Raw genomic sequence first — 20,293 nt, 5'->3', positions numbered from 1 at the left:
AAAAAAAAAAAAAAAAAAAGCTGTAACTCTGTGGAGTCGTGAAGCCATATCTGTTGGAAAATTCCTAGAAGTAAAATTGCTGGGTCGATGTGCATAAACATTTAAAATCTTAATAGATTTTGCCAAATGTCCTCCAAAATGTCTGTGCCCAATTTACATTCTTACTAACAGCACATGAGATTTCCTCTAGCAATTCAGTTTTTTAAGTGCGCTTTGGTAAATTATCCTTTATGTTGCTTCAAAATGTCAAGCTGTAAAACTGTTCTCACTGGTCATCTTAATTCCATACAGAATTCTACACAAATCTCGTAACACTCACTGACTGTATCAGTATCGTCATCCACCTTTTTTTTCTTCTATAAACGTTTTAAATATCTCAGGAGACAAAATACACCAGGTGCACACAATATTTTCAACTAGTAAGCCCTTAAATTTTAGATACCCTGATAAAAAGTTATTCAAACTATTTCGGAAGACTAACACAAATCAAAACTACACAGTAAAACTGGGCTCAAACACTTAAAGGAAAGTTACAAGTATAGATTTATTGTGCTTTATCTGCCCACTCAAAGGACTAAGGCTGCAAATAATAAGCTATCAAATCATACCAGTGGCCAAATTAGCTTACATAAAATAATAAGCAACAGATTTCATATCGTAAATGTCAATCGAACAGATTGCAATAGTAAGGATGGCAGTAATTGAAAAGAAAGTTCACTCAAATTCACATCATACTGAAAATGAAAACATTAATATTTTAAATGAAATGTTTTGAATGTGACTATTCATTTCAGTCATATCAGACTATTGTAAATCTGTGATAGTAATAAATAAGATATAGTCTTTTTTTGCAAGCAGATAGTTTTAAAATGCATTATAGTTTGACATGCCTATTCTGTAATGGCTAATGGGTATTCCAGGCTGCACTATTTCATCAAAATCTCCTTTCTAGGATTTTGTGCTAGTAGTTTTAAATTGAAACTGTCTTTAGGACAGAGTAAAACCTTATCAATTCAAGTCCAATTAGTTCAGTTTTGAAATGGCATACGTAATTCTCAATGGGCAGCAAGTTGAATTTACTGTAATTTCTTTCCCCTACAAGTTCTCATAATATTACTATGGAATAAAGGAAATCAACATGAAAATCAATTTGCTTTTCCAAACCAAAGATTTATGAAACTAAGAACTCATCCATCTTAATGGCTTGAGCAGTTCATCCTCAGATCTAAGTCCACTTCTGTTTATCAACTACCATACATTTTGAAAGTGACTCAAACTGGTATTATTAATAGCCATTTACAGTTTACAGTATGCATTTCTTGTAACTCAGGTTTCTCACAAAGCCATTTTTGCAGTTTCTCTCATTTTCAATCCTCTTATTTATAGATCTATAATATAAAAAATAAAACACTTTAAAAGGTACAGAAGTAGACTTAGAAATGCCTGGCATTCTTATTCTGGATTTATTCTTATCATTTCAAAAGACCTCATAAGCCAAAAAATAAGTCCCCAGGATTAAGTGGCATGTTTGGTGTTACTTGAATTTACAACTAACTATTCCCAGTGAACAGAGAAACCTTCTCTCACAATCTGAATCATGTGTAATTACACTATGACAAGGTCTCTCCTGGGCTACGTAAGCTGGCATTTTTCCCAGGACTTGTCACATCATGGGAAGCACACATACAAATAAAAATCCAAAAATAAACATTTTGAAACAATGGCTTATAGACTACATCAAGAAACTCAACAATTGAGAATAAAAATTGAAGAACCCTACCAACGAGCAGACATCTCTCACTAGAGGCGTCTGAGAAGACCTTGGTGTCATCAAACCACTTACCACACCTAGCAACGAAACTCCCAGGTGTGGGCTGTGCAGGCAGCGCGCTCCTGTCCCCTCAGGCTGGACAGAAAATCATTAAGTATGGGAAATCAAGGGAGACATCACCACACACACCCACTGAAGCAGAGAAACAGTGGTGCAATGTGGAGAGGCTGATCACCTCTAATTTCATAATGCCAATTTGTGGATTGTTAAGGAGCCCAAACAAAGTTATCTTAAGAGCTACATCTTCGGCCAACTGGCTTAGTTTTCCTAATACAATAAATATTGCTTTTTTGTTGTTGTTGTTAAGGGTGTTTCACCTGGAAGTGAACAGACAGCCAAGTAGTCCTAACAGCCTGTACCAAGCAAGGCTCTTAGAAGGTGGTTTCTTTTGTTTAAACTCCTCTGCTGTGGCTCTATGGACAGATGGAAAATGAAAAACAAGATTCCCAAGAAGCATCAGACCCAACCTCACAGAGGGACAAAAATTTGACAATATTCATCTTCATCACAGTTCAGAGGAAAAATTAAGTATACTATCTCTGGCTATCTTCTGATACAAAGTGCTAACAAAATCTAAATGTTATTTCCAACAGGCCATGCATATCCCTACCCCTCTGTGAGAAGCTGGGCTCATTTGTTAACCAACCAGCAAAGCCCATCAAATTCAACTGTTCGAGTTTCCAAGAGCAGCTATAAAACAAACCATTATAGGCAAAACATACAAACCTAAGACCCATTACAGGAGCTCTGGAAACAAAAATAAGCGTCAACACAAACCTCTGCCACCTCTAAGGCACACAACATTTCTCCTTTCTTTATTCAAGCCCTTGAATGTTCAATAATTTCCACCGTAGCTCTAAGCAGAATGGATTTATTATGATGTTAAGCTAAGAAACTGCAGGAGTTCTAGATGCCAATAAAGATTACAGATCAAATGGAAGATAACTGCTAACCATTGTGTCCACTTAGATAAATAAACCTGATCACAAACAAAGCACCTTATTGTATTTGTACTGTTACCTCCACTAATCCAACTAAAACAACAGCAAGTAGCTTTCCAGAGGCTGAAGGGACTAGAAATTGGGATTTCTCAAACCCTCTTTAAATGTCTTGTAAAATTACACTCCGTTCCTCTTTTTTCCAAAACTGTCCTTTATGGAAAATGTTTTGAGACCTCAGAGGCTGAGCAGAATTATGCAAACCAGACACCAAGGCTGCTAAAAACCAAGGTGAGGGAAGACTGAAGGAGAAGGCAAGACAACGCCATGCCTCTGAAACTTAGCTTCGACCTCTGGCAGGGACCCTCTCCCCTGCAGATCATCGGGCAAACACTTAGGAACGTGGCTCAAAATTGAATGAGCAATCAAGTGCCATCGGGGGTCTAAGGCGCCCCGCTCCCCCCACTCCCAACTGAACATAAAATCCTGACGGTGGGAGGTCGGGGTGGATAACCCACAAAAAAGAAAAGTCTCTGACAACTGGCACCTAACGCCTCACACAAGGAGGACGGCGGAGAGGATCCTAAAGACCGGCGACTTCTCAAGACGGAACAATAACTACATCCCATGCATACTCTGCTAACAACACAGGTAAATCTCAATTTCTCTAGGTTAAAAAAAAAAAAAGCGCAAGCTGTTTATTCCCTCCAGCCCCACTCCCCACGCCTCCAAACCCAGCAACTAATTGCAGTTTCCCCGCAGAACCCGCGGCTAACCCCAGAGGACCGGTGAGAGCTGGCTTGGGATGAACAAACACTCGACACCTGACGGTCCTTTCTCTGCGGTGACTTTCAAGGAGCCGAAGTGGCGCGCGCGCGGGCGGGAGCGGGGACCTGGCCAGCGCGGCGCCGCGCACCCCGGTCCCGAGCTACGCCGGCGAGCGCGACGCGGGGGGCGGGGAGAGGGGCAGGGGGAGCGCCCGGACCAAGCGATCGTTTCCACCGCCGGCAAAGACATTTTTTATCAAGCTCCTTTTGTATTCGAGCCCTACCTCTTTTTGGCCTAGGAAAGCTTTCGTGCAAGTGGAAGACCACTTTCTCCACAAAGTGCTGTATGTTACTGTGCTCCGGCCCGCGCACGAACACCATCCAGTCGTGGGTGAAGCCCTCCACGGTGGGTTTTTTCCTCACCTGGGCGCGGTGCCCCAGCTCCAGCTTCACCTGCACGGCACACTGCGGGCAGGGGGGAGGAGAGACAGCCGTGAACAACAGGAAGGCGACCGTTCGACACTGAACATTGCGCCTGACATTTTTTTTTTTTCCTCCTTCTTGAAACGCACATAAAAGGAAACGGCAGTGCCCTCTGCATCCACGTTTCACGCGCGTGGGCGCGCACACCCCACACCCCCCAAATGCAGCCGACCCGGCCTGCCCGGCCCTCGGCACCCCCCGGCCCGCATCCATACAGCCCGGGATTGTAACGGAATGTTACCCCCGATCGGGAAGGGGGTCCGGTGGTCGGGGCGGGGGGCAGGGGGGGCGGGGAGAGTTAAGAGGAGCGAGCACGCTCAGCCACTACAAGCACGACAACGAATGCATCGGAAACAAATTAGAGACAATTAGGAGGCGATGCCGGGGCGGCTGCCCGGCGTGGGAGGGGAGGTAGCTGGGACACCCGAAGGGGATTCTCGCGAGCCCCCACCCCGAAAGTGCCGCGGCGACAGACACACGCCGAGGAAGTCTTTGTGTACGTGTGTGTGTGCGTGCGTGTGGAGCGCTGTGCCAGGCGGAATGGAAACTACAAGCAGCCTCTGCCGATGGGCACAAACTCCCGTGTTCTTACCACGGGGTTTGTGCACAACAAAAATGAGACGTCGTCACACACACACGCACACACGCCCGCAGGAAAACACGCCGAGGCGTCCATAACTTAATGCACCCCGCACCCCCCAGCGAAAAGCCCCACGCGATCGGCGAGGCCAGCCTAAGAAAGCCCCCGCAACACACTTCCAAGAGCCAAAGTGGCCCCAAAGTACCTCCCACCTCCCCCCAAAAATGAAATTCAGACAGGCAGGGCGGCGGGCGGACGGCCGCGGAGCCCCGGCTGCGCACAGCCCGGCGCGGGGGCAAAGTTGCGTGCGGCCCCGCGGCTGTCAGCCCGCTCACTCCGGCTCACACTCGCGCGCCGCGGAGAACGCACCATCGTAGCGGCCGGCGAGGTTGCTCGCCGCGTCCCCCGACTGTGCCCGCGGCTCCCGGCGGCGGCGGCGGCTGAAATATGGCTGAGTTATTATTCGCCTCCTTCCACCGTGTGTGTGTGTGTGTGTGTGTGTGCGCGCGCGCGTGTGAGCGAGTGCGCTTCTTGCGATTGCAAAGAGGCGAGGAGGGAGGGAGGCGCGGGGGGTGGAGGGGCGAGTGTGTGTGAGTGTGTGAGTGTGTGAGTGTGTGTGTGTGTGTGTGCGCGCGCGCCGGGGAGGGGGGTGGGAGGGAGGGGAACGGAGGCTGAGGGAGAGGCAGCAGCTCCCTGCAAGCCGTACCAACCTTTCTCTAATTGGAACCGCTGAGCGCTGGCGCTGTCTGGGCTGCGGTGGCGGCGCAGGGCGAGGGAGGAAAGGCGCGGGGGGGTGGGGGGTCTTCTATTATTATTTTTGCAGGTACTTACCGAGCTAGCCATGCCTGGGGGCCCGGAGGTTTGCTGGGGTGTTGTGTGGTACCCCCCCTCCCCCGCCCCCTCAGCTGTAATTCATGAAGAGGCTGCTATGAATGAGAGCGCGCCCAGGAGCGGAGGGTAGATGGCGGACATTCTCTGCCTTTTTCCCCCCGCGATCGCTTGCTCGCTCGCTCGCTCGCTTATTAAACTCAGCCCCAAAAGCAAAAGCAGCAGCAGCAGCAGCAGCTCCAGGGCCAGAGGATGAGATTCCGGAGCATGCGCCGTGGCGCCTGACACCCGGGCTCCGAGCCTCACGGGGCGGAGGGAGGGCGCGCGGGCGGGGCGGAGCGCGCGGGGAGGCCGAGCGGGCGAGCCAGGGGGAGCTCGAAAGAGCCAATCAGCGGCCACCTCCCGAAACCCGGGCTGCCAGCACCGCCACACTGGAACGCCTCGCTTAAAGTAACAGGTTCCTGCTGGGGGGTGGGGAGGGGGGCGGGGAGGGGGCGCTGGAGTGGGGAGAGCGGCCAGCTGGGGAGCCATCCCAGTCTCTGTGTAAACTCCTCTCGCCCTACAATAAAAAACGGATTAAAACTGCTGGAATGTAGCCACTGCCTAGAGCCCTCAGCCGCCGGAGAAAGGGTGTTAAATTAAGTCTTTGGCGTTAGTTAGCACGCTCCGGGAAGGGAGGGGGCTTTCTTTTACTTTCCACCACGTCTTTTTTACGGTTTTGTGCTGAAAAGGCAAGAACTCACACCCAAACAAACTTATTTAAAGACAGAGCGAGAGAAATGCCACCCTTTCAAACAGCATCTAAAAGCAATCGCTCAGTTTTATAACCGGCAATGATTCCCTGGCCCCCTTTCCCATCCACTCACCCCGCCCTTCTGCTACCGCTACCGAAAATTTTAAAATGAAATGAACAAGAGCAAGAAATAAGAAGGCTATTTCCTTCCCAGGGAACGCCTCCCGCGTTGGTAATCCACAACTGGGAGGCACCACAAAGCGGTGCCCAGGTGAATGCGAGATGGCTGGGAGTGCTGGGTGCAGTCCTTCCGGGACCAGGCTGGGAGTTGTATTTTAGGGGAGGTTCCCACTCCTGACAGCCTGCTGGGTTGCATCAGGACGTGAAAAATTGTCCTCTAAGGACGCGGGGGGCAACTGGGAGTCTTAAAATAGCAGATAAAGTTAATACTGACTGTAATGTGCATAAATTGGATTATAATCTTTAGGCGTATTGGTGACAGCCAACGTAATCCATCTCTGGGTATTAATCCTGTTAGGCTCCCGGGTGATAACCAGTCGCAGGAGTGTTCCCAGAGTCGCGCTCCTACAAAGGTTTCCACTCGGGTTTCTCTTGGTCTCGGTGGCCGAGGTAGAACAGCGCAGACACGCGTGGGGCGGGGTAGGAGGACTGACTAGCTTCCTTTAGCAACACAGACAACCTTTACAAAGGAAACGGATAAGATCTAGACGATTGATTTGAAAGTGAAAGATGGGTGTAACTTCGGTTCGTTATAGAAGGATCCTTGCATCTTCCTAGCCCTCATTCCTTTTTTTGCTCCCTTTATCTTCTGTCTTTTCTCCCCTTCTTCCTACCTCCCAACTTCTTTCTGAATCTTTCCCCTGGTTTCATTCTCTTCTCCCTGTCTTCCCTCTTTTATGTTTTTGTCTCAACTATATTGCTTTGTTCTTTTCATTTTTCTCTTTCTTAAAACCACGAAAGCAAGTTGTCTGGGCCCTTGGATTAAAGAGAGCAATATAGGGGAAAGGAGTTAGCTGGGACATCAGGGATCCTCGATGTTAATTTGTAAGTCCTTCCAGCTGCTCACATGAAGATAACCAGAATCAGATCCGACCGCTTCGGGCCGATTTTAATTTCCACTGCAAGCCTCCAACTTGAGTGGTTTGAACCCCTAAAACTGATACTCTGCTCTCTCCCACTTACAACCAAGAAAGCTTCTTTTACCGGTGGATCCCAATTCCTCCCACCTTTTTACTGGACCTAGTAAAATAACTGGACCTAGTTAAATAATGGAGAGAACGGTTGCGGATAGAAACATTTTAATCCAAGTCTAAGAGCTTAGATTCTCAACTGACCCACATGTACATTGATGCATGTCATCTTGCAGGCATATGTGTGGTTGTGTCTGCGTTTGTGTATAAGAACTAAGTTGACATGCACCCAAACTGTGTGTTGGGATCTAAGTGAAGGATGGACCTACTTACTATGCATTATTAAATTTTCAAATAAAATAATCAAATTGGAAAGAAGTCCTTTGGGATAATAAGATAGAAAACTGATGGCTATCTGGATGTGCCATTAATAAAGCCGTTTCCTATAAAGCACAACCATCAGGCAGCGAGTCTAGCTTAGCACACGGGTGAAAAATAATAATCCATTCTTCGCTTGAGTTGACTTTGGGGTTTGGCTAACTTCTTCCAAAGTCATCAGGGCTGTCTTGGGATTCTCTCTCTGATTCATACTCCGCTGAGGGACTGATGGCTCCTTTCTGAATTACGTGCTCGCAGAATTCAGATTTATTCCAGGAGTCATCTAAGCCGTAGAGTCAGAGAGGATCTTTTACTATTATTTCTTCTTTCTCAAAGAATGCTTTAAAAACCGTAAGGGTTATTCTTTCTCCGGACCCTGGAAATATAGATTCCGTCAGTAGATGGCGCACGGAGCCCTTCCACGGACGTCCTTATGTGACCTCTTTGCAACAACAACAAAAAAAACCCAGGATGGGGGAAAAAGAAAGAAAAGAAAATACAACCCTGAATACTCCAGATTCTACTTTTGGGCAAAGGAATTTATGCCAGTCTTTCAGTTTATGCCAATATATTACTTATAACCTATTCTAGAAACTGTCTATTAATTAAAAGGATTCAAAACAGAATTAACAGCAGGTTAATTTTGTATTCAGAATATCTGAAGCTCTTTGCGCTTCAGGTGAGGTACACGAGTGAACCAACCCTTTGGGCACTTGACAATGTAATTATAGAAACTATTTTGCAAATAATTTTTTCAGCCAATTTTTTCAGTTCTAAGTACCACCCCCCCCAAAAAAAAAAAATTAAACGGAAGTAATGAGGGATAAAACCATTTATTTATCCAAAAAACAATTATCTTACCAAAATTCATACTGCAATGCTTGGCAGAGTGTGAAACACCATAGAGTTAGTTTTGAGGAGCAGAAAAGAAAAACAATTGACATCATCATATCAAATAAAATACTTGATGGAGACTAAAAGAGGAATATGTCCGGGATAGATTTTCACTACTGGATCACTGCTACTACCATGGCTACTGCCCTGCATCATCTTCTAGTTCCAGTCCTTTTACTTGCAATTGATTTGTTTAGTTTAGAAGCTGAGGCCAGTTTGGATGTTCTAGCACCACATAACTCCTTTAAAGAGTAATTAGGGTGTTGCTTCTGTAATTTTACTTACTTGTGAAAGATTATTGATGTATAAACTCCAATAATCAGATCAATTAAAATTAACCCTTGCTCATTCTTTGCTGTCTGAATTTTTGGGGGAAAGGAAGAATAATGCATGGGGAAAAAATAGATAATGGAATACACATAACCAAACATCTTGCAAATATTAGATTCAGAATAATTAGGGATTTTTTTCATAATAGTGCACTTTTTCTGTATACTTCACCCATATGTTCATTCACCAAAATGATATTTCTCCTATTCCATGTGCCAGGCACAGAGCTAGGCTCTAAGAATATAAGAATGACAGGGTTCCTGCTCTCTCAGAGTCTATGACCCAAGGGAGATACTTTACCAAAACCTTATCTGTTTTAAATTTTATAATGCCTAAATTTGGGATAGAGACATGTGTCACACATAAGCAAGCAGCATGCAAATTTGACTCAAACATCCCAACGATAGGAAAAAGAGTGAAACAAGATTAGAATCCCAGAGCATTGTCCTTATTCCACCTTTCAATAAGGTAGAAGGGGAATAGCATCGTTTTTGCGACATCAGCCAAGTTAGTTTCTTTTTCTTTGATCTGAAGTGTTTTCTATGTTCACCTTATTGCAGCTCTTTTAAGGAAAAAAAAAAAACAACTTGCAGTCAAAGAAAGCTCACAGTCTTTCAAGATCACGAGCATATTTTCTCATTTAAAACAATCTACATTTTTTACGGAAATTTTTGGTCAAAGTGTTATTCTTTAACGTTACATTTAATTCACAGTTCTAGAATAGTGTATTGGGAACCCCTGAATAGTACAAATCATTACCACTTTGAGAAAACAATTGCTTTGATACCCACTTAAGCACCTAGTCCAGAGATAAGAAACACACAAAGCCATTTTAACCACCAGAGCCTCTTCATGTGTAAATTATTCCCTGAGAGTAATTTAAGCAATGTACTTATACATTCAGAATACAAGAGTGCCTCCACAATAATAATTTATTAATTTAGTGGGCTGTGTCCCTAATTTAATAAATAGCACCTCAAGGCCTGAAAATTAATCAAAGATGTTATATAAGACCTACAAATGCAACAAGATAAATATTGGAGGACAGTTGATACAATGTGATTGAAAATGTCTTCCTAATATATACAAGGATCCCAGTGGAACATTTATAGGTAAAATACATGTTAAATTGAATCTGCTTGCTATAAAACAAGCTATCTAAAAAGTAGAGCATTTTACTCTATGTGTCTCTGGCATCTCTTCAAAGGCCACTGCACAATTTCCTATCTTTCTTTAAAGAATGATTTAACCTCCTTGATTTTCAGTGCAAATTCTGTTTTTGTATATGATTTCACCTCTCCCATTCACAATAGGAATGGAGAGTTAAAACAACCTAAAGTCATAAACTGAACTGTGTTTGGCCTTATTTAATAAAATGGAAAAATATTGGGCCTATGAACTAATGTCAACAGGTAAAACTTCAATCAAAAGTGCAAAAGAAATTTAGGAAGAAGAAATTACTCCCTTCCTTGTATTAAATGACTTGAGAGTGGTTTGAAAATAATACTAAGCCTCTGAGAAGTGAGTGATTTACTACTTTCTGGTAGGATCAAGTATCCTGGTTGAGTTAAACTATTTACAGTCAGCTCTGAATAATCCATGAGCATATTATCCACTTTGTAGATAATCTACAGTGACACAATTTATGTGTGGCGGGGTTTTGTTAATGTAAATTTATGTTAGAGTCAGATTTTTTTTTAATTGTACAAAATGTGCATGACTGTCTCTATTTGTCAGTTTCCATTCATAGTTTTCTCATAGAGAAGTCCATATTTCCTATCTTTAGCGCTTTGTCCAAAGTCCAAAGACCTTTTTTGGACCCCACTTTCTAATTTTTATAAGCAATTTGTTCTTATTTGGCAAAATAAGTCTATTTTATTTTATTTTATTCCTTATTGGTCTAGGAAGCAACAGAAATTGATAGGAAAGAAGGACTATTCATTTACCAGTGTGGTGAATCAAAAGAACTCCTAGAGACTATTATTATTTATATAGTTTTAGTATGTATTCTTCATGAAATCAAATAAGGGAAAGATAGGGAAGGATGACCTTTATTTTTAAATAAAATATCATTTTTTTATAATATTATATTGGTTTCAGGTGTACAATGTAGTGTTCAATGTTTTTATAGGTTAAACTGCATTTAAAGTTATTATAAAATATTAGCTATATTTTCTATACTATGCAATATATTCTTGTATCTTATTTATTTTATGTATAGTAGTCTGTGGTCTTTAATCCCCTTCCCCATTCCTCTCCTTACTGGTAACCGCTAGTTTGGTTTCTATATGTGAGTCTGCTTTTGTTATATTCATTCTTTCTATTCTTTTGATTACACATGTAAGTGATAACATACAATATTTGTCTTTCTCTGGGAAGGACTATCTTCTGAACTGTAGAGGTAGCAATGTGGCAGAAATTTCAAGTTTTAACAAGGAGATAAAAGTCACTGATAAATAAAAAAGGACTTTACTTATTTCTATACAATTATACCCTTAATATATATTATTTCAATCTTTTGGCTTCTGCTTCATGACTTTGACATTTTGGTTTTATTATTAATTCAATGCATTCAGTTAACTTTTATTGGCTGTCCATTGAAGGTCAGCCACTGTTCTTGGTCCTTTGAAAAATCAGGCTACAAGTATAGGATACCTTTAACACCATCATTTATTTTAAGTTATTTCATAATTGTTGCCTTAGAGTTGATAGGTTGTTACAAATAATAAAAGATGTTATTAAGCACTTAACAATAAACCTTTGTTATTCACTTGTATCTCTATAAGAAAGAAAGATTTATCCATGACATTGGCATTAATCCTTACAAAGGAAAAGGAAGAAAGAAAACATGGTTGAAATTATTTACTAAGGTCACAAACAGGTACTGAGTGTACTTCCAAACCAAAATTTCATTTTTAAGCCTACAATTGGTCCATTTGGGACAATTTGAGTCTCAAAAAGAATCTATGAGTCTGTAATGATACTTTGAGAAAACTAGCAAGCAGATAAAAAGAAAAATGTCTCTTTATAGAAAAATACTAGCTAATTAATGTATATAAAAGGAATGATAGACTTTGAAAGATCATTATTTTGCAGCAACCAATGCAGTAATACATTTAGTCAAAACTCATCAATGTATGTTGAAAATAAAGAGTGAAAGATTTTTGGAGAACATATTATTCGCAATGATATCATGCCTCATTGCATCATTCCACAGATTGCATATTAATTACAAAAGAAGAAAAGAGTCTTTACAATGGAGAAATCTGGTGATCACTTAACCAAGTGACCATCACCAATGATAAGATGATCTGACATCTCCCTCTTCATATGATTAATAAAAAGCATACAGCATCACGTGACTATGTCAAAAGTGTTTGCATCTGTGAGGAAGAAATCAGACAAATATAGGTCATGTGGGATATTTTACAATATAACTGGCCTGAATTCTTCAGAAATCAATATCATAGCTGACTTCTCTCCTAAAAAAGTGAGGAAATGTTTCAGACTAAAGGCAACAAAAGAAACATGAGAACTAAATACAATACCTAACAGTTAACTAAATTCTAGATCCAAAAGCAAACTTATAAACAAAAAAACAGTCTGAGGAAATTCCCGAAACAACTGGGGAAATTTGAATATGTACTATATATATGGAAGCAGGGCCTCCCTGTTAGCTCAGATGGTAAAGAATCTGCCTACAATGCAGAATACCTGGGTTCAATCCCTAGGTTGGGGATATCCCATGGAGAAGAGAAAGGCAACCCACTCCAGTACTGTTTACTGGAGTACTGGAGTACTGTTCTCCAGTACTTGCCTGGAGAATCCCTATGGACAGAGGAGCCTGGCAGGCCACAGTCCATGAGGTCGCAAAGAGTTGGACACAACTGAGCTACTAACACACATATGGTATCAAGGTTAAATTAAGTGGATGTGCTAATGACTTTATGGTTATACAGAAGACTCTCCTAGTTCTTAGGAACTACATGCTGAAGTGTTTAGGAAAGTATTCTGATGTCTAACATAACTTACTCTCAAGTAGATTAATGAAAATAATAAATAAATCCATTGTTATACACAATTATATGTTGAGAGCAAGAGGGAATACAAATGAATTGAAGTGATCATTGCACTACATTTTCTATAGGTTTTTTTTTTCTTAAAGTATAAGTTTTAGGCGGAAAATGATCCTCAAGATTCAAAACTAATTTCTGTATTCACAGTTCAGTATAAGAGTTTTCAATAACATGTCTTTTTGTTTCCTAAAAAAAAAAAAAAAACTTAACAAGAACAAACTAGAGGAAATAAAGAGAGAAAATATTGTAATCAATAGGATTTTGTTTGAAAGAAAAGATAGAAGATCAGATTTGGTATGGGGGGTGGCACTTGATCCTTTGATAATCTTTCCTTTATGCTCATCACCAAATTTGTTTTTTAATTATAAAAGTGTGATGACTTTTGGCTGACTAACATGTTTAAGGTAAGCATCTTTGGTGATCTTAGCTTTTCTCCAGTAATGAAGGGCTCCAAAAGGGAGCAAGATGCAGGACATGAGTCTGGCATGCCCTGCTGAATTAGTGGCAATGTTTTCATGTGAAGGTTCTTTCAAAAGTAGATGCTGTATGTGAAAGGTTTCCTTCATGAGATTACAGCAATTTAAAGGTCATTCAGTTCTACAGATTGCTTAATTGTGCACCATTAAGCATTTCTCTAAAAGAAGTGTGTGTGTGTTTAATAGCATTCAAGGACTGCCAATATCAGCATTGTCTAACTTAGAAAGATTTTTTTTTTTTTCATGGCTTTTATCACTGACCCGGTGTATAATGCCCTGACTTTCCTTTTTTATTGCTCAAGGGCAGCTGGGTGAGTAGCCTTGGCTCATTTAAAAACCATCTAATACTTTTGTTCTCTGTTAATATTTTCTTTAAAGGTCAGCTACCTCTGACACCTGTCAGGTTTGCACTTCTCAGAATCAGGAATAGGACCTTCTCTTGATCCATTACAGGCTATGCAGTGTCTAAAGACTGGATAGCAGTTGTGAACAAATAGCAGATTAATAAATTACTCTTCAGACTCTCATCCTTAGGGCCAGGATCCTAGTGAGGATTTTTTTGTTGTTATTGTTATCCATGTACCAGAGAGAGGAATGGGTAAGAGTAGGCAAAATAGAAGCAAGGTAGAAACCTCTGTGTTTCCGTTCCAAACTTCAGAGAGAGTAGAATACACAAAGACACCACTCTTTCCTCAAAATGTCAGTCAGGAGCAAAGAAGGTCATCAAGAGAAACAAGTGGAGAAAAAAAAAATCAGACTCCAAATAAAGGACACATAAACAAGATAAATCCAAATCACTTTAAGAAAAAAAAAAAAAAAAAAAAAAACCAAGCTAAACCACAAAACAAAATGTGTGGGTATTATAAATAAGATTACTGTAAAAAATTTTCTTTACTCTGAGGGTAAAGATTTTAGAGATGGATTTTGATTTTGATTTGGTAACCCCCATGTAGTAGCAATGACTGCATATAATATAGTCCAAATAATTTCTCAATTAATTAATTGTTATACTGTGGTTCTTACCCAAACTGTGGTTACTCTGTAGACAAAAGGCACCAGATCGTCCTTCAGAGATATCATACCTCTTAACTTTTCCTTCAGTTAAGACTTTTAATTCTCTTATACAAACACATACAGCTGTGTACTGATCCTGCCATACCCCAGACATTTTGATTAAAGATCAACACATTGGCCTACAAGTCAAAAACTTCCATAGAGCTTGAAGGCTGAGATCATTTGCACTTAGCAGGTAAAGGATGTAAAGTTCCCAGGCCGCAGTGCAAAATATCTCAAATCGCTTTGTTTTCCTTGACTCACCAACTTGGTACAAATGTTTTCACTGTCAGACACCCAAGGTTTTGATTTTTGTTGTTTCATCTTGGGAAGAAATTTTGACTTCTCTAATCTTTATTAAAAGTGTGTGATGTGTGCTAGGTCACTTCAGTTGTGCTGATTCTTTGCCATTGTATGGACTGTGTCGCCTGCCAGGCTTCTCTGTCCATGGGATTCTCCAGGAAAGAATACTGGAGTGGGTTGCCATGCCCTCCTCCAGGGGATCTTCCCAGCCCAAGGATGGAAGCTTATGGCTCTTATGTCTTCTGCATTGGCAGGGGGTTCTTTACCACTAGCGCCACCTGGGAAGCTCCCTATTAGAGGTGACAGTTACCATATAAGTGGATGACATTGCTTCTGCTCCTAGATCCACCAATCTGTAAAACTGTTGATGGGTTCTATTAGAAAATTGTTTCCCTAACAGCTTCGCTTAAACAGATATTTATTGTACATGTCTTTCATGCAAAGGCTTCCCTGGTGGCTCAGCCAGCCAAGAACCTTCCTGCAATTCAGGAGACCTGGGTTCAGTCCCTGGATGGAGAAGATTCCCCTGGAGAAGGGAACGACTACCCACTCCAGTATTCCTGCCTGGAGAATTCCATGGGCAGAAGAGCCTGGCAAGCTATAGTCCATGAGGTCGCAAAGAGTCAGACACAACTGAGCGACTTACACCTTCGCTTTCCCTATTATACGCAAAGCATGCAGAGAATTAAGCTTTGCAGTTTTAGAATAGAATCCAATCGGAAAGGGCCTCCCTGGTCATCCAGTGGTTAAGAATACACGTGGCAATGCAGGGGACACATGTTTAATCCCTGGTCCCAGAAGATCCCACGTGCCCCAGGGAACGAAATCTGAGTACCACAGCTACTGAAGGCCGAGTGCTCTAGGGTCCATGCTCTGCAATGAGACAAGCCACAGCAGTGAGAAGCCCGCACACTGCAACTGGAGAAAGCCCATGCAGCAACGAAGACCCAGTGTAACCAAAAATAAATAAATTAATAATTTTAAAACAGAATTTAATTTGGAAGGCAATTTGGGTGGAGTAATGTTGGTTAAAGCAGAGAGAGAAGAGAAAAAAGAGAAGGTACAGGAAAGAAATACTTGGAAACAAGCAAATAAATAAGAAAATCTGCTAAAAGGCAATGTTGAAAAATTTACAAGTATGTAATTTTTTAATTCCTCAAGATGACATATTTCCTGGACAAATCAACTTGTTAAAATATAAGAAACAGTATGATAACGTACCATGGGCACAGTTAGAATTCGAAAAAAACTTGGGAATGGAGAAGCAAGGCTTCTCCAGAATCCCTATACAGGATTCTGTCTTTATGAACAAATGCCATCAAGGCTGAGGTGCAGCAAACTACACTTTTACTATTGGGATAAATTAAAACAGTCTTGGTCCTAGTTTTATTATAGCAGCAGTTTTTAACTGCACTTTTTTTCCCTGCTACTCTAGTATTTGATAAAAAAAGGTCATATTTAAAGCTACTTAGTGTTTCATGGGTTGACACCTTGAAAAAGTAGGTCTGAAGGTAATTGCAAAGCCTTCATTATTTCATTTTACATGTTTGGAGTCAAGAGTTCATTGAACTCATGTAAATATACATGGAAAATTCTATAAAGCAGAATTAAATAAATCTTAGAAGATGTTTTTTTTCTTTTAAAAGTATTGACCTAAATGTTAGTTGGCTAAACTGCTCCCTAATGTCAAAGATAGAGTGGTTTAATTCTTGGGTATAAGCAAGCCCACTTGGCAAAACTGGGGGCATAAATAATTCTGAGGCAAGGACAGATCCGTTGATCATCCATTGGATCATCAAAAAAGCAAGAGTTCCAGAAAAACATCTACTTCTGCCTTGTTGACTACACCAAAGGCTTTGACTGTGTGGATCCCAACAAACTGTGGAAAATTCTTCAAGAGGTGGGAATACCAGACCACCTGACCTGCCTCCTGAGAAATCTGTATGCAGGTCGAGAAGCAACAGTTAGAACTGGACATGGAACAACAGACTGGTTCCAAATAGGAAAAGGAGTACATCAAGGCTGTATATTGTCACCCTGCTTATTTAACTTATATGCAGAGTACATCATGAGAAATGCTGGACTAGATGAAGCCCAAGCTAGAATCAAGATTGCCAGGAGAAATATCAATAACCTCAGATATGCAGATGACACCACACTTATGGCAGAAAGCAAAGAAGAACTAAAGAGCCTCTTGATGAAAGTGAAAGAGGAGAGTGAAAAAGTTGGCTTAAAACTCAACATTCAGAAAACTAAGATCATGGCATCCAGCCCCATCACTTCATGGCAAATAGATGGGGATACAGTGGAAACTAACAGATTTTATTTTGGGGGGCTCCATCACTGCAGTGACTGCAGCTATGAAATTAAAAGACTTTTACTCCTTGGAAGAAAGGCTTTGACAAACCTAGACAGCATATTAAAAAGCAGAGACATTAATTTGCCAACAAAGATCCATCTAGTCAAAGCTATGGTTTTTCCAGTAGTCATATATGGATGTGAGAGCTGGACATAAAGAAAGCTGAGTGCCAAAGAATTGATGCTTTTGAACTGTGGTTTTGGAGAAGACTCTTGAGAGTCCCTTGGACTGCAAGCAGACCCAATCAGTCAATTCTAAAGGAAATCAGTCCTGAATATTCATTGGAAGGACTGATGCTGAAGCTGAAACTCCAATACTTTGGCCACCTGATGCAAAGAACTGACTCATTTGAAGAGACCCTGATGCTGGGAAAGATTGAAGGCGGGAGGAGAAGGGGATGACAGAGGATGAGATGGTTGGATGACATCACGGACTCAATGGACATGAGTTTGAGTAAACTCCGGGAGTTGATGATGGACAGGGAGGCCTGGCGTACTGCAGTTCCTGGGGTCACAAAGAGTCGGACATGACTGAGTGACTGAACTAAACTGAACATTTCTCAAAAAGGAAATTCTTTGACATCAAGAAGTTGCCTCCAATTGGCAGACTTTCCAAAAATAACAAACTTGAGACATCTTATTCTATTGTAGTAATAGAAAAAAATTTCAGAATAACTTTTGATTACTAATAGTATAAAATTCATTTAAACTAGAAATAAAGATGGCCCCCAGATAACTGTTAAACCAAGGGGAAAGGAGTATTTTTTTAAAACCACAAGTCAATTTTCATGTTGAGTTTTTTTTTTCTTTCAGTGAACACACAGTTTCCTAAGTATTCATTCTGTGAAACAATCACAGTAAAAACTAAAATAAAAATTAGGTCTGAAAAAAATTAGGTTTTGTTTGAGTCATGATAATTATCATCTACTAGTCACTTAAAATCCATTTTTCAGGAAAGAATATATTTTCTCAAAAAATAAAATCGTGATGTGGGAATTATATCAGAAGTGGGGAGGGGAAAAACAATTAATAATTGGAAATTTTTACATAAAATTTTATTCCCCTGCTTCTCCTGGGGAAAAAAGTCAGAAGATCTGGTCACCCAAGGCTCACTTATTTGAATGGGAACTCAGCTGACATTGAATGTAGGCTGCCTCTTTAGACTAGGTTGTCCTCCTCTGGTTACCTAGAGTACTGCTCCCTGCATTTCACTCATTTATTCAACTAGCCTAGTCCTTCAGACCTTTCCTGTGTCAGTGAGGATAATCTTATCCCTAGCATCCCACTATTGATTTAGAACAGATGTGGTTAATCTATGGTGGGCAAGCTATGTCCAGCAGGACCAATCAGGCTTCAAGCCTTTTAAGCCTAAAAAAAAATTTTATTTTTAAATAGCCAGATAGAAGTGTTAAAGAATATTTCATGACATGTGAAAACTGAGATTCAAATCTCAGTGTCCATAAGTAAAGTTTTATTTGAAACATACCGAAGCTTTTAGTATGTTTTATCTATGTCTACTTTCGTACTACAAGGGCAGAATGAAGTGGTTGTGACCGTGAATACATGGACCACAAAGCCTTAAATCGTTTCTGTCTGGCCCTTTACAAAAATAGTTTGCTGACACCTATCTGAAACTATACTGTCCAATAAAAATGTGATGTGGGCCTCATATGTAATTTTGAATGCTCTGCCTATGTGCTAAGTCACTTCAATCATGTCCGACTCTGTGAGACTTGGGATGGTGGTGGCTAAACTGATGGGTGGGTCTGCCAATCATGGGGTCCCTCATTTCTGGTGTTAACAGCTCCTGGCCCAGGCTGTCCTTTCCCTCCCTGCTGTCAGCTGCAGTGCAGGCTCTCCTTCTGTGCTCACCCTACCCCTTGGATATCCTCTCTCCTGTGGTAATAGACTTGAACAATTCTAATACAATACAGTAATTATTATAATGGAGCTTTGTTCAAAACAGCAAGAGAGTGAAAGGAAACAGGGTCAGGGGTTTGGAGGAGCTTCTTCACAATCAGTGGTCCTTCTTATTCACATTACATAGCACCATTTTATCATTCAACATTATTAAGAAAATGTTTTTGAGAATGAATTGTTGTATGTGAAAATCAGACCATAAAAACTTGATTAGTCAGAATGTTTCTATGTGTGTATGTAAATACATAGAGAAATAAGAAACTCACTGTTGTGAGTCCCCAAAATAATGGCAGAAAATACAATCTATGCATGAACACTGAGTTTTTGCCCAGAGGAAAAATATGTCTTTCTTAATTTTTTAATGTAAAAAATACTTATATATGCCTAAACCTCTTATAAGCATTTTACAAATGTTAACTTTTTGACCTAATACTTCCATAATGTTAGGATATTATTATTACCCCCATTCTAGGCTGAGCAATCTGAGGTCCTAAGAGGTTAAATACTTTGTTGTGACCCACTAGGGCGACCCACTGTCTGGTTTGCCCAGAATGGCCATTGACAAGCCTGCATCCTCATGAAACTCTTTGATCCTGGGAAAACCAGGATAAGTGGTCACTCTAAAATTCAAACCTTGGCAATGTGACTCCAGACTCCATGCTGCTAATGTGCTGTGTCCCTTGCAACAATGCAGTGATAACCCTAGTAAATGTGGAAACACCATGCATAGAATGGGCCAAACAAAAGCAAACCTGAAATCTTGGCTGTTACATGATGGGTCTACTTGCAAAATTCACCTTCTGCTCACCTGATCTCCCAATAAACACTCCAGAATGTGCTGAAATTAATTTGCATCAATTGCTTGCAGCTGAAGAGCAGACCTGACCATTGCAGCGTGCATATGTGCGTGTTCAGTTGCCCAGTCATGTCTGACTCTTTGAGACCCCATGGACTGTAGCCTGCCAGGCTCCTCTGTTCATGGAATTCTCCAGGCAAGCATACCGGACTGGGTTGCCATTCCCTCCTCCATGGGATCTTCCCCAACCCAGGGATTGAACCTGCATCTCCTGCTTTGGCAGTAGCATTCTTTGCCACTGCACCACCTGGGAAGCTCAACTGAAGAGTTTTTCCCATGGATTGGCGGGTTGCAGCTGGGAGGGTATGGGGTATTGAAGGAAACACTGAACAGATATT

General features: G+C 41.2%; 1 protein-coding gene across 2 annotated transcripts in view; it reads right to left on the bottom strand.

The window, feature by feature from the left end:
• MLLT3 (MLLT3 super elongation complex subunit) overlaps positions 1 to 5,685 on the bottom strand; it is a 290,049-nt gene extending 284,364 nt beyond the window's left edge. Inside the window, exons 1-2 of one of the 2 annotated variants that reach the window (XM_061132904.1) lie at positions 5,431 to 5,685; positions 3,821 to 4,001 (exon numbers count right to left, since the gene is read on the bottom strand). In XM_061132904.1, the coding sequence (XP_060988887.1) occupies positions 3,821 to 4,001; positions 5,431 to 5,442 (193 nt within the window). In that variant the 5' untranslated portion in view covers positions 5,443 to 5,685. Of the gene's footprint in view, positions 1 to 3,820; positions 4,002 to 4,968; positions 5,107 to 5,430 lie in introns of those variants that run through there. The other variant, XM_061132905.1, reaches the window with a different exon arrangement.
• Between the last annotated feature and the right edge of the window lie 14,608 nt (positions 5,686 to 20,293).

The sequence above is a fragment of the Dama dama genome, chromosome 29 (genome assembly GCF_033118175.1).
Source record: "Dama dama isolate Ldn47 chromosome 29, ASM3311817v1, whole genome shotgun sequence".
Taxonomy (NCBI): domain Eukaryota; kingdom Metazoa; phylum Chordata; class Mammalia; order Artiodactyla; family Cervidae; genus Dama; species Dama dama.
The sequence above is the reverse complement of the archived record's forward strand: the minus strand, read 5'-3'. Positions and strand labels throughout refer to the sequence as shown.